The sequence below is a fragment of the Choloepus didactylus genome, chromosome 10, assembly GCF_015220235.1.
Source record: "Choloepus didactylus isolate mChoDid1 chromosome 10, mChoDid1.pri, whole genome shotgun sequence".
Taxonomy (NCBI): Eukaryota; Metazoa; Chordata; class Mammalia; order Pilosa; family Megalonychidae; genus Choloepus; species Choloepus didactylus.
Window position 1 is genome coordinate 24,931,817 of NC_051316.1, and position 14,361 is coordinate 24,946,177.

Here is a 14,361-nt window from a genome sequence, read left to right on the forward strand (position 1 = left end):
TTCAATTCCTTTCCATATTAATTTTTAGATAAATATTCAATTTATTGGTCACTTTCTTTTTCAATATCATACACTATTTTAGTAAGTCTAGCTTTTGTCGTACATTTTTTGATGTGTGCATTACTTTGTTGCAATTATCCAAGGCCTTATAGATTTAAAATTTGTCAAAAATAGCCTTTAATCTTCCAATTTTTACTCAGGAAAACATTTCACAATTTTCAGTTTTAGCCTTTGTCAATATTATTTTGGGTCAATTATTTCTAACAATTGTATTTTTTGCATGTTCATTATTGCCATTTTTAATATTCTCAAACAACGTGATTCTTATTAGTAATTCTTTCTAATCAATTAACATTATCAATTGTAGTTTTTCTTAATTTCTGCTACCAGCTATAGTGACTACAAATTGGATAGTTTTAGATGTAACTGCCATCATGTTTCCACCATATGTTTCAAACTGTCTCTAAATGATTATTACTTGGCTTGATAAAAGATTACCCTACATATTCTCTTCAAAGGAAAAACAAGTCTTTCTAGATCTAAAAATAGAAAAGTAGTACTCTAATTTCAGGAAATAGCAATGGCAAGACATCAGTGTATTTGATCTGTTGTGCAAGGCTCATTGTTCAGTTATTAAATAAGCGTAACAGTAATTTTACTTTGGATTTAGTAGAGGTATTTGTCCCATTTCTTGGAGAATCTAAGAAATGTGTATGATTTGAAAATCATTAAATCAAAAAGTGAAGACTCCTAAGTCTTTGAAAGCCAGGCTCTTTCTCTTTCTACTGAAAGTATCCTCATGACTATAAATATTTTATTATGAAACTACTGAACTTCTCATTGGCATATTTCTGAAGACTGTGAGAGAGGCACTGTAGGGAAGTAGTTAAGAATCCAAGCTTTGTAATTTACAGGTTGAGTGTTGAATACAGATTTTGCCATTGAGTAGGTAAGTGAGTTTGACATACTTACCTGTTCACGCTAGGCCTCATTTTTCTCACCCATGAAATGAATTAACGGTTCCTATTTCACAGAATTGCATGATGACTAAATGAGCTAATGCATGTACATCTGACCTCACAGTTACTGGCATATATTAAATAAATAATACTTGGTAGCCATTCTTCATTTTCCAATATGTTTTTTTTTTTTTTTTTTTTTTTTAGAAAAAAAAAAGAATCTTAGTTTATTATTGCTTTAAAAAGCAAATGTTTACATAATTGTTCAAGCAGGCCCATATAAAGGTATTTCATTTCAAAATATATATGTATTTTTTTTCCTACTACAGTAATTCATTTCAAGAGAAATTTCACTACAGATCTCCTACACAGCCCTAAACCGAGACAGCCAACATATTCAAATAAAACCAGACGTGTGGGGATGCTTCAGGCCAGTTCCTCATTAGAATCCTCAGCATGGGGGCTTCAGAGACAAACACAGAAGGTCTTCCAGGGAGAGCTGAAATGTTCAGATAAGTGAGTTCTGGAAAGAAGGGGCAGTTGACTGGCTCTGGCAGGCTCACCCCTGGGGTAGAGCAAAGAGAACAGATGGGGGAGTTCTGAAAGGCACCAGAGCTATCTAAACTCGGGGGGATGGAACCAAATGAGCAGCAGTGGTAATTGAGTTTCAGTTACCTGCAGGGTGGCGAAATAAAGTAGTAACTTCATCTGCTTGACATGGGGGAAGTTTATAGGTGTCCCTGGCATACTCACAGTGAAATCCCCTTTCACCGTGTTGGGTGATGGCAATCGCACAGCTTTCCTGGTGACAGCCAGCACGCACCCTGTCAGGCAGCACCAGCACATTACAGATAATGAAGCACGTTCTTGTAGGTCTGTCTCCCAGGGCTCTCTGCACCCCTTGTCTGAAGGAACGGCACCATGGGAAAATTTCGCACAGCCGGCTTCAGCCATCACCCAAATTCAAAAGAGTCTTTGAATGGCAGAGAAAGGCCTGTTTTCCTCTCTGCCAGCCCGGGCTTGGAAGCATCTTCAGGTCACTTTTTGTGGGTCTGTACAAACGTGCCGACCGGCAGTGAACCGTTCTTCACCTGAGCCCGGATTTCAGCTCGGTGCTTTAATGTGAAGACCAGGGCTCTCACCGTCCGCCGGTATGGCCCATTAATGAGGCGGGAGCAGAGATGAAACGTTTCCCGCTCAATATTTTCAACCAGTAGGTGATCCATCTCTAATTCCAAGGCTTCTGAGAGTAATTTCAGGGCATTTTTTCTGAGCATCTCAGTTTTCGGATCACTCCGGACTTCAATAGAAGGTCTGTTTGAATGTTTTTCAATGAAAGTTCTCCACTCAGTGTAAACTTCTCCGGCAAGGCAAGCCACTTCTGAATCTGAGTGTTTACGCATCTTGTTCACAGTGTGACCTATCTTTGTTGATTTTAACACTTCTCTAGAGGGTATTTTCTTCCTTAATTCTTGTAATGCTTCAATTAGATTCTCTTTGGTTTGATCAGGAAGCTCCAACACAGTTTTCCATCTTTTCATGTCTTCAACAACCACAACTCTCTTCAGAGATTCAATCGTGGCCTGCTTGTAAATCTTTCCTCCAAGATCTTTCTTCTGAGGGCTATTCTGGATTCGAGGCGTTCGAATGACGAATTTATCCATTGCTAGGGGAGAGTCCAACTACCTCCACATGCTTGCAGCGAGTTCAGGAAAAGCGAACCCATTTTCCAATATGTTTTAATGTGGAATGCCTAAATATGAATGGGAGGGCTCAATTCTGAATTGAAATCTTTTCTAGTTATTTTTGTCTTCTTCAGTAACCTAAATCCAAGTAGGTCTCTGACAAGATGAAAAGATGTAGGCACTGGGGAGAGTTTTCCCGATATGCTGCTCAGATCCTTTGTATTTATTTAGAAGCAATATAAATATGGCCATTTATCTTGACGCTCTCCTTCTCAGATAGACTTTATTCTCTTTGAATGTGCATCTATATGATTGAAGCACAAGGAGGGAGAGAAAAAGAAACTGACATTTGTTAAGAACCTTCTATTTGTCAAGGCTGTCCGAAATGATTTCTTGTTATTTATCGCTCTTCATTCTCAGAGTATCCCTATGATGTAAATATTATTCTTCAAATTTTACTTATAAAGAAAAATTATTAGAGTTGGAGGAGTTGAACAACTTTCCAAAGCTCACATAACCCAGGCAGACATGAACTGGGTTTTGAATTTCAGTCTGATTCAATGTTCTGACATAAGAAATACATCTTCATAGTCAAATAATATGATTATTACAATTACTTTTCAAAAAACATATGCTGTTTACATTAATCATAGATATTTTCACTGATTCTCTGTGTTGTTTTCAAATTCAGCATTTCTATTGCACAATCTATATACTGCAGGCTCAGCTGGGAAGAATCCTTTTGGGTCCCTGTTCTGGTTTGCCAATGCTGCTGGATGCAAAACACCAGAAATGGATCAGCTTTTATAAAAGGGGTTTATTTGGTTAGAAAGTTACAGTCTTAAGGCCACAAGGTGTCCAAGGTAACACATTAGCGATCAGGTACCTTCACTGGAAGATGGCCAACGGTGTCTGGAAAACCTCTGTTAGCTGGGAAGGCACATGGCCGGCATCTGCTCCAGAGTTCTGGTTTCAAAATGGCTTTCTCCCAGGACATTCCTCTCTAGGCTGCAGCTCTTCAAAAATATCACTCTCAGTTGCTCTTGGGACGTTTTTCCTCTCTTAGCTTCTCCAGAGAAAAAGCCTGCTTTCAAAGGCCAACTCCAAAATGTCTCTGTAAACTGCAGTTCCTCTCTCAGCTCCTGTGCGTTCTTCAAAGTGTCCCTTTTGGCTGTAGCAAGCTTGCTCCTTCTGTCTGAGCTTATATAGTGCTCTGGTAGACTAATCAAGGCCCATGCTGAATGGACGGGGCCACACCTCCACGGCAATTATCCAATCAGAGTTATCACCCACAGTTGGGTGGGGCACATCTCCATGGAAACAACCTAATCCAAACGTTCCAAATTAATCCCCACTAATATGTCTGATCCCATAAGATTGCATCAAAGAACATGGCTTTTTCTGGGGGACATATATATACAAACCAGTACAGCCCTTGAACCAATAAAAACCTTCACTCCATCTGAACACCATGTAATTCTCATGGAGTCTCACATATCCCTCTCTGCCATTTGTCATCATCAGAGAAAATGAGCCAGAAAAAGTCACAAAGTTACAAGGAGAAGTAGAAGAGCTCAAAGACAGGTGTAAAGTTTCCTGTATAGAGTGATAGCAAAGTAATAGTTAGAGTATATATTTCTTTCGGTCTGTTTTTACTAGGAAGGTCAGAATTTGACCATAAAAACTTGCATTTTCATATTGTTTTTGGCTAACCTGTTATATTCCATTGATTTTTAAAACTGTATATCAGACTTGGTGAGGAGACACATGACGCATAAAGTGATTTTAGTTTATTTATAACAAATCATCTTTTTCTCAAGCATTTTTAATGTATTAGAGATTTTTTTTAAATGTTAAACACCAAATTTTTAAGGAACTAAAAGGGAGGGAAAACATCTTATTGTAGCTGACTCTGGGTAATGTACAGCAGAGATTAGTCAATGAACTTCAGAATATTTGTATTTTCATACATAGATCGAGATAGCCAGTAAACATGCCACATTCTTTCTTTCTACATGATACACATTTTCCAAAAGTTTATCCATATCCACAAATAACTAAATTTAAGATTTTTCAGTGAAAATTCTAAATTCTTAAATCATAGTAATACTTTGCACAATAAATCATCGAACTAAAATATTCTATAGTTCCAACTCTCTGTCATCTAGACTTTGAATCCCTACTTCCACTTCTGAGTTCTAAACATATATCTTTTTCCACTGAACATTTCTATTTCATTTCTAGTTCATACTTCTTATTTTCCATCTGACAACATCTTTGCTCTATAATTTTACTTTCTCTTTCAAAGGGACCAATTTTATTATAGAGCTTACCTTTAGAACTATATTCATATGAGCAAAACAAACTCACAAGTTTAAGAAAAATCTTACTCATCAGGAGCAAAGTATTTTTAAGTATATATTTATAATTATTACTTTCTAATAGAATATTGAAAGTTCTTTAATGTGACAGTTCCACTTCTAATTGTATTTTAAATGGGTTGATCAAGTAATGAGAACTGGGAGGAATATTTCAATGCTTTGACTAATTATTTGTAGCTGCTTTTAATATCTTTGTCATTGATTTTAACAGCAATACTATGAACTACCAAGTACCAAGATATGATCATATACATATAATTTATATATGTATATTAATGAGCTGCTTGAAGCTCACTAAAAATTATGGGTTATTTTTTATCAGTTCTGGAAAATTCTTGGCCAATATCCCTTTAAATATTTTGAATACTGCTTCTGTTTCATTCTCTTCTTCTATACTATAAGGATTCCAATCTCACCTACCTTAGAAATTTTGAGCATGTTCTGCATGTCTCTTTATGATGTCATTGTTTTCCTAACTACTTTTTCTCTCTGTGATTTATTTTGGCTGTTTTCTCTTGATCTGCCTTCTAATTCAATAATCTTGGCTTCCATTCCATTCAATCTGCTCTTAAACCCATCCACTGTTGTCATAATTTCAGATACTGTATTTTTCAGTTCAAGAATGCTTTTTTTTGATTTTTTAATAGATTATTATTCTCTGATAAAGGCACTCCACTCTTTTCTCTTGTTTTTCTCTATTTCTTGAATATGTTGATCAGTTACTTTAAAGTCTTTGCTGAAGCCAATATATGGGTCATCTGTGACTCTGTTTCTATTTTTGCTTTTTTCTCACCGTTACTGGTTATATTGTGTGGACTATTTGTATGTCGGTAACTTTGACAATGTGACACGTAACCTCAGAGGATCTCAACAACATCTGACATCTTCAAAGATTGTGGATTTCTTTCCTCCTGTTAGTCAGGAATAAGAAATAATTAAAAATAAAATCTTCTGCCAACCTAGAAAACCTCTCCACAAAGTTAGAAGAACAAAAAAAGAGGTTTGTTGTTGAATTAAATTGTTTTAGAAGTAGTAGTACTATTATTGCTTCAAACCATACTGCAATGTGTGTCACCAATAATCTATTAAAGAAATTGCAAAGACAGAAAGAAATTGCACCCTTTCATATAGCCAAGCAGATACAACCCATTAATGCATGTTAATTGTCTTTTTCAAAAAGAAAAATAAAACTTCTCATATCTTTTTGACAAGCAGGAAGTTACATCTTGGAACTAAGAGCCAGAAGAGACAGAAGGACAAGGCACTCCTTGATGCTGGTATTTCCAAGAGAAGTTTCTAGGTCCCCAAGAAGGACATACCTGGAATGCTACACTGGCAAGAGTCTCACTTAGCTTTTAAAAAGATTTACGTCTATCTCACTGAAGCAGAGTTTTAGGATTTCAAGTTTTCTAAAGGAAATGCAGAGGAGATGTGGGAGAGACCTTCTCTTTCCCTTTTGGCACCAGGGAAAATTGAAAATTTACCTTTCTTTTTTAGATTGGTATTTCCCCTTACGCCAGTCAGATCTTGAGCTCAGCCGGGGCTGGTATATCAGTTTTCTAGGGCTGCAGTAAAAAATAACCATAAGGTTGGTGGCTTAAAACAGCAGGGATTTTATTTTATTTTATTGTTTCACTGTTTTGGAGACCAGAAGTGTGAAACCAAGTTTACACCAGAGCCAGGTTCGCTCTGAAGGCTGTAAAGAAGAACTCTTCACTCAATCGTTGGCAATCGTTAGCATTCTTCGGCCTGTGGCCACACAGAACCAATCCCTGCCTACGTCTTCACATGCTTCTCTTTCCTGTGTCTCTCTATATAAAATCTCTCTCTCCTTGTAAGGACATGAGTCACTGGACTTGGACCTAGCCAATGCCAGTGTGACTTCATCTGAACCTGATTATATCTGCAAAAACCCCATTTCCAATGAAGGTCTCATTCACAGGTACTGGTTAGGACTTGAACATCCCTTTCTTGAAGGGAACGCAATTCAACTCACAACAACTGAATTGCAGTTTTAGTAAATTTTAGCAAGGTTCAGTCTACCTTTGGTTCTCCTCTGTTCCTACCTGTCAAGTGCAAGCCTAGTGGTCTTCCTGAATGGCTGAAGAAGACTTATTTCTTATATTTAGCTGGCTCTTGAGCCAAGCAGCCAACAGCTTCAAACTCTGACAAATGTCTTGAACAGAAGATCAGCTGTGTCACTCTGTCCCCCAGTGGAGGGCTTTGGCCAAATGCACAATGTACTCTCAGGTTAAAAGACAGTATATATCCTCAAGGTCAATTCACTCTCCCTGCAGGGCTCTCACCTCTGGCCTAATTTGTTTTCAGGCACTAACCACTGGCAGGTCTCTGTTTCCTAAGGACTCTAGGCTACAGGAGATTTCACTCGGACTTTCTGAGCTTTGGCATAGCCCCTTCACCTCCAATGCAGATTTCAGCAGATGTCTTCTGGGGAAAACTAACTATCTGTTCAACGCTTCCGAAGACTCCAGTTTTATGACTCTAGCCCAGTGTGACTGTGAAAGCTTGGCTCTATTCCTTTGTCCCCAGCAGTGGTTCCTGGCCTTGGCTAACCCCTGTTCCTGAGCCAATGCCTGGAGCTGTCAAACACTTCTGGAGCAAAAGAAGATCTTCTGACTCTCAGCTTGCCTTTGGATGTCCACCCCCTCTCTGGAATTTTACTTCTCCTAGTCCTCATTGCTACTGCAGCTATCCAATGCCTTTAAAAATGGAATCTTTTTCATTTGTACCCATAACACTTTTTCTACTTCAGCTGGACCAATGTTCTCATCTGGAATATAAAACATCATACCAGGAGCAAATTATTCAGTACAGCTTCACCTTTTTTTCCCCATGTAGAATCGTCTAAAGTGTTGTGTTCTTTTGTTTTATTGTGTTTTTTTTTTTTAATACTTTGCCTATTGTGAAATTTAACATACATACACAACAGTGACAACCCTCAAAATATGATCCAACAAGCAGTCAGAGAGCAAATTTCAGAAGGTTATGGGTCACAGTTGCACAACCTCAGCCATCTCCCCATTGTGAAACATAACATACATACAGAAAGGTGATAACTTTCAAAGTACAATTTAACAAGTAGTTATATAGGCAATTTCAAAGAATGTCATGGGTCACAGTTCCACAGCTTCAGTCATTTCCCCACTGTGAACTATAAGGAATATACAGAAAGGTGATAATTTTCAAAGTACAACCTAACAAGTAACCACAGAGCAAACCCCATAGAATGTCATGAGCTACAACTCCACCATTTCAGTTATTTCCTTCCAGCTATTCTAATACCCTGGCATCCCCCAAAAATGCATATAATGATTCAGTATTGATAATCCTTTGTTAAATCCTATTCTAAATCCATTTGATGGCAGCTTCACTTTTTTTTTTTTAATCATCATTTTATTGAGATATATTCACATACCATGCAGTCATACAAAACAAATTGTACTTTCGATTGTTTACAGTACCATTACATAGTTGTACATTCATCACCTAAATCAATCCCTGACACCTTCATTAGCACACACACAAAAATAACAAGAATAATAATTAGAGTGAAAAAGAGCAATTGAAGTAAAAAAGAACACTGGGTACCTTTGTCTGTTTGTTTCCTTCCCCTACTTTTCTACACATCCATCCATAAACTAGACAAAGTGGAGTTTGGTCCTTATGGCATTCCCAATCCCATTGTCACCCCTCATAAGCTACATTTTTATACAACTGTCTTCGAGATTCATGGGTTCTGGGTTGTAGTTTAATAGTTTCAGGTATCCACCACCAGCTACCCCAATTCTTTAGAACCTAAAAAAGGTTGTCTAAAGTGTGCGTAAGAGTGCCCACCAGAGTGATCTCTCGGCTCGTTTTGGAATCTCTCTGCCACTGAAGCTTATTTCATTTCCTTTCACATCCCCCTTTTGGTCAAGAAGATGTTCTCCATCCCACGATGCCGGGTCTACATTCCTCCCCGGGAGTCATATTCCACGTTGCCAGGGAGATTCACTTCCCTGGGTGTCTGATCCCACGTAGGGGGGAGGGCAGTGATTTCACCTTTCAAGTTGGCTTAGCCAGAGAGAGAGGGCCACATCTGAGCAACAAAGAGGCATTCAGGAGGAGACTCTTAGGCACAAATACAGGGAGGCCTAGCCTCTCCTTTGCAAGCAGCTTCACTTTTAAGACAAAACATGGAACCATCTGTCTTCCCACAAAATTAAGTGATCCACGTTTTCCCACTGATTAGTAGCTGCTAATTCTTCATAAACATCACTTAAGTAAATTTGCTCCCATTTTTTTCCAATGCCTCTGTGCCTCTAAATGAATTCCTTTCTGTTTTGTGTCATTTCCTTGACAGCTCATATTTCTCTCAAATTGCAGCCCTTACCATCCTGGGCACAGGGAAGACAACATGGTGCAGGTGTGTGCGGAAAGGGTTAACTCAGTAGGTTTAGGATGTTCAGACCCTGCAAATTCCAAAGTAAGGATTGAGCTCCTGCAAAACAGCTCTAAGCCCTTAGAATAACCTGTCGGATGAGAGCAGCTTTGTTGACCTGGTGTTTGGGGCTCTGCTAGGTAGGATATACTCACGATAGGATTTATCTGGGGTCTTGAGCCTTGCTGTCTCAGTTGACGTTTCGCATTCAGCCCAGCTCATTAGGAAGAGAAAAGACACCGCAACCAGCAGGTGAATAACTACTGGTGGAAAGAGCCCCTCTGGAGGGGCTGGAGACTGAGAAACTGAGGACCATCAGGTGGGTGTTCCATGCCTGCAGTACCAACCCCCGATAAAAACTCTGGACACCAAGGCTTGGGTGGGCTGCCCTGGTTGTCGATACTTCGTATCTGTGATCACACGTGATTGCCCAGAGAATCAGGTACTGTCCATCCAACCCCACTGCAGGAGGACACTCTTAGACCCTGCCCCATGCACCTCTTTCCTTTGCTGATTTTATTCTCTATCCTTTCACTGTCATAAATCACAGCTTTGAGCATATCAGCTACTATGAGTTCTGGGAGCCCTTCGAGTAAATCATTGAACCAAAGGGTGATCTTGAGAACCCCTTACACAAGGCTTCATAACTATCTCTGCCTAAACATCATTTCCAAAGCTGCTGCTGCAGCTCCTCCTCACAGCTTTCAGCCTGAATCTTTACTGGTTTTATAAATAAATTATTAATAGGTTTCTTATGAGGTGTGAACAAAACAGCACTGCTTTTATTTGCTTAGTAAAATAGGAGAATTTTTCATGTGAATAATAACTCCTTAATATATATGCTTTGTTATGTTTATATTATTACTTTATAGTAGTGAGCAAGTTCAAGATGTATAAAGGCTTGGAAATTTAATATTTAGTTAATAAGTTATATTCATGAATGCAGATATAAATGAAGAACAGATTACAAGGAATACACAATGAAGCATCAAGAAAATAAGTTAATAATCTTTGATAATTCAAAAGTCACTTTAGGGTAAAATAGTGCCCTCGATTATTAATGAATGTATTCATTCATATGACAAATATTAATCAAGCCCTTTATTAAGAACCCCAATGACCACTGACCTATGGCTTTTCAGAAGTCTCAAATAATACAGAAGCCTAGTTGATGGAAAAGGTGATTACTAGCCATTTATAAATGGCTTTGGTTGGAAGGAAGACGGCAGACATATTCTCTCTTGTAGCTGGAGAATTAGAAATTAGATTTTCCAAGGGGAAAAAAACAGGGTATTAGCTGCAAAATATGAGACAGTCACAACTCGAACCATCTCTACAAAGTGCCAGGAAAAATGATATGGGCAGGATATAAATACATAAATCTGTTTCATGTGTCATATGCATAGATTAGTAAATGCCTGCTTGTTTAAAAGGAAATGTCATAAATAACAGAAATTGGATCGATAATACCAATATCTTGCTGTCTCTTCCTTAGTGACATATTTTTATGCTATGAAGGGTAAAAAAAATTATTAGACATTAGATTCAGTGTAAGAGAAACCATAAAATCTTCAGCAAATGGACAGGGAAAGCCATATGCATTTTCATTTTTTAAAACTGCAGCAGGTGGGAGTTCTGCCTGTGAGATGCTCCAATAGCTCCCTGGACAGAACAAATCTAGCAAGCAGTAGGACACTAATGAACTGGAGTCATTGTTTCAGCAGCAGCAAACATAAATGCGTTTTGAAATAGAGAGGCGGGCTCTATCTCATGGAAGTGCGATCAATACAGAGTAATTTCCTTCCACCTCTATATTCTTTATATAATACCAACATCAGCTGGCTTCCAGTTATTCTTGACGCAGTAATGCCTCTGGCCATAGACACCTGTATGTTTCTAGGTGATAATAAAATCCCATCACCAGCAGCAATTTTATTTAGTCTACTCCTACAGCAGATGAGTAAAACATATTTGAGTTGGTATACAAGCATTTACTCAGGAAAGCCTACAACCCCCATGCCTGTCAAATATGGTTTCCCTGTCTGGGTTCCAGTGCCAGGCCCACCTCTCACCTCTGGATCTTGGGCAATGTACACTTGGAGAATGATTAATAAAAATGCTGCAAACATAAGAGCATGCACTTGATTCAGCCCTGCATGGGGACTCTGCTACATGGGTCTAATCTGGCAGTTTCTCTTTTTGCTAGAAGGTCAGGGGATTGGCAAACCTTCCCACCACTGGGCTATTGACTCAGAGGAAGCTGAGGGAGAGAAGGAGCGGAGTCAATGGCTGGCAACCAAATCCCACTGCTGGGTGGAAACCAGCAGCAGATAGTCCCAATTCTATTTAGATAAAATAAGGTTCCCTACTTTCAGACTAAACTGTGAGGAACTGTGAAAAAAACAACAAAGCACTTTCTGATATTTATGTTTGAGTCCCTGAACCCATGGCACAGCCACATTAGCTAGACTTGCATGGGATCACAGTAGCCCATTGACAAGCAGTCTCCAGAATATTCTAGAATGGAAGTTGTTTATTGGGGAGGTCATCCCAGTAAGCAGGAGGGGAAGGAAGGAAGCCAACTCCGGGTGGACCAAAGAGCAGGTTACTGCTGTGGGAAACCACACAGTCCCACAGGGAGTGTGGGGAGGATCTTGAAAGACAATGGAACATGCTTAGAAAATACCCCAGCTGAGAGACATGAATGAATGAATGAATGAATGAATGAACAGAAATGACCTCCTTGACTCATGGCATGGAATTAGAAACATAATTAAGAATAAACATCAATATATACACAGCTGAGAGACAAGGAAGCTGGGGTATTTAGCCACCTGCTCCCATCTGTCATTGTTTGAGAGATGAGTGAGGCAGCAGGAAACTTGAATTCCTGGCATTTCTTGCTTGCCTCGTATATTGGCCCAGGTCTTCTCTATAGCCAGCAAACCCTTCAACAGGGAGTCGTGGATAATTGCAGTGACAAGCCCTTAGTGTGAGGGGACTGATGGAAACCAACAGCATGTTCTAAATGCACAAGGATGAGGGTCAGCAGAGCCAGCACCATAGAACAAGAATGGTTCTCACAAGCACCCTTGGGGGAAGGTTTCTCTAACTCCTCAGTTGGAAGAAATTAGCAGTAATACCAGAAATCAGCAGTCATTCACCACTGGATGGTATTTTTAATTTGATATGCAACATAGAATCACTGTATATATATTGATATTTATACCTAATCATGTTTCTCATTCCATGCCAGTGAGTCAAGGAAGCTATTTCAGCCCATTCATTCATTCCTAAGTCAAATTTATTTATTTATTTATTTATTTATTTATTTATTTATTTATTTATTTATGTCCTAAGTTAGCTAACCACTTTTTGAGTTGTTACAACTTTAGTAACTGAAAGAGGGAAAGGCCATCTAAAACAGCAGCCCAGACGGTGAAGTCCCAAATGTGCTTGCTCCAGCCACAGCCCCCTTTGCAGAACGCATATGGAGCCAGCCTTATTCTCCTATGAGTTTGTAACAGAAAGGCACTTCACAAATGTCAGTCATCAAGAGGGTGATGGGATGGGTGTGACATTCCCCACAGCAGAGCCTCCTCAAGAGGTGAGACAGTCCCTGGACTCCTGACCACCCATACTGGATGGAGTCTTGATGTGCTCCTTGATCGCGTGGGGCAAATCAAATCTCAGAAATATAGTTTGGGCCACCACTCCCATGAAAATGACAATTATGTACCCAGATGAAAGGTACAGTTGTGACACTGGAAATACAAAGTTGTATAGGACTTCCTTGTCTCCTTATTCTAAAAATTAACCTTCCCTAAATATAAAAGCAATGCACGCTTATTTTAAATGTTTGGAAAATATACTATGTCTTTAGAAGGCAAGAGAAGTCCTTTGAAATCCCACCACTCATAAACAGACTGATTATTTTGGTGTGTTTACCTGCAAACTGGGTGGAGTTCGCTTCTTTACCATTTTTTCACATAGCTTTCTGCATTTGGCACATTCATAACCGACAACGCCAACATCCCCATCGACGGCCTTTGGAAAGTGAGAATGGGGGATGTGACTTTGTGCTGGTGGGTCTCTGCGTTGGCTGGAGGAGCGAAGGGGGCTGGGAGAGGCCATGGCTCACAGCCCTCTCTTGCCTAAGCATCGGGGTCAAGTGAAGGCTATGGTAGCACAGAAAGGACACCCGTGTCATGACGACACCAGCGGGCAGTGAAGGACGAGGTGACCCCAAATGTCCAAGTCTCTAATTCTCGCCGCTTTCCCTTCGGGCGGGGCACTTCCGGCCACTGAGGCACGTGGCTGGTCCCTGGGGCCCTGGCTAAGCTATTGAAGGGGAAACCTCCAAGTAGGGTTGGTTCACAGCAATCATTATAATAAGGGGGTTGTGAGCCACCAAGTGTACCCTTCAAATCCCCCTTCAGAAAACCTGAGGAGGTGCGCAGAGGGCTCTGAGCTGTGACACCCGCTCACTCCTCTTTGCTCCCTCCCTCCTCGCCCCCAGCCGCTGATCCTGTCCTGGAGGAGGTCTGCTTCTCACTCATGCAGCTCTTCCCCCAGGGCTAGTCCCCAGGGCTGGTCCCCCATCCTGGAGGCTCCTCTCGATGGCTTATTTCCAGGGACATTTGATTGTAGAGAGCCCAATTCATGCCCATGCAACTGCTTCACCTTACTGAGGGAAATGTACGTATTCAAAAGGTGTCTCTTCTAAGAGCTGAGACCATCTCTGGTCAGCACTACTCAGTGCAGGGTGGCCCCGGGGGTTTTCTGAGCTCTCCACCCACTGTTTATGTTTACTTCTGACATCCGGTCTCCTTTCCTCAGCTCAAAGCCAAACAGTATCAGGAATCTAAGAAGTTTGCTTTACAATGTTTTAAAGA

The 14,361-nt window shown here is 40.0% G+C and overlaps 1 protein-coding gene across 1 annotated transcript; it reads right to left on the bottom strand.

The window, feature by feature from the left end:
- Positions 1-1,198: 1,198 nt before the first annotated feature.
- On the bottom strand, positions 1,199-2,671 carry LOC119505002 (transcription elongation factor A N-terminal and central domain-containing protein 2). The gene has a single exon (XM_037797664.1). It carries the CDS (start codon positions 2,621-2,623, stop codon positions 1,997-1,999), a length of 627 nt encoding a protein of 208 aa, XP_037653592.1. The 5' UTR covers positions 2,624-2,671; the 3' UTR covers positions 1,199-1,996.
- Positions 2,672-14,361: the final 11,690 nt, after the last annotated feature.

Excerpts from the sequence above, each read along its gene's own strand:
- LOC119505002 (XM_037797664.1), bottom strand. The coding sequence starts at position 2,623 with ATGGATAAATTCGTCATTCGAACGCCTCGAATCCAGAATAGCCCTCAG.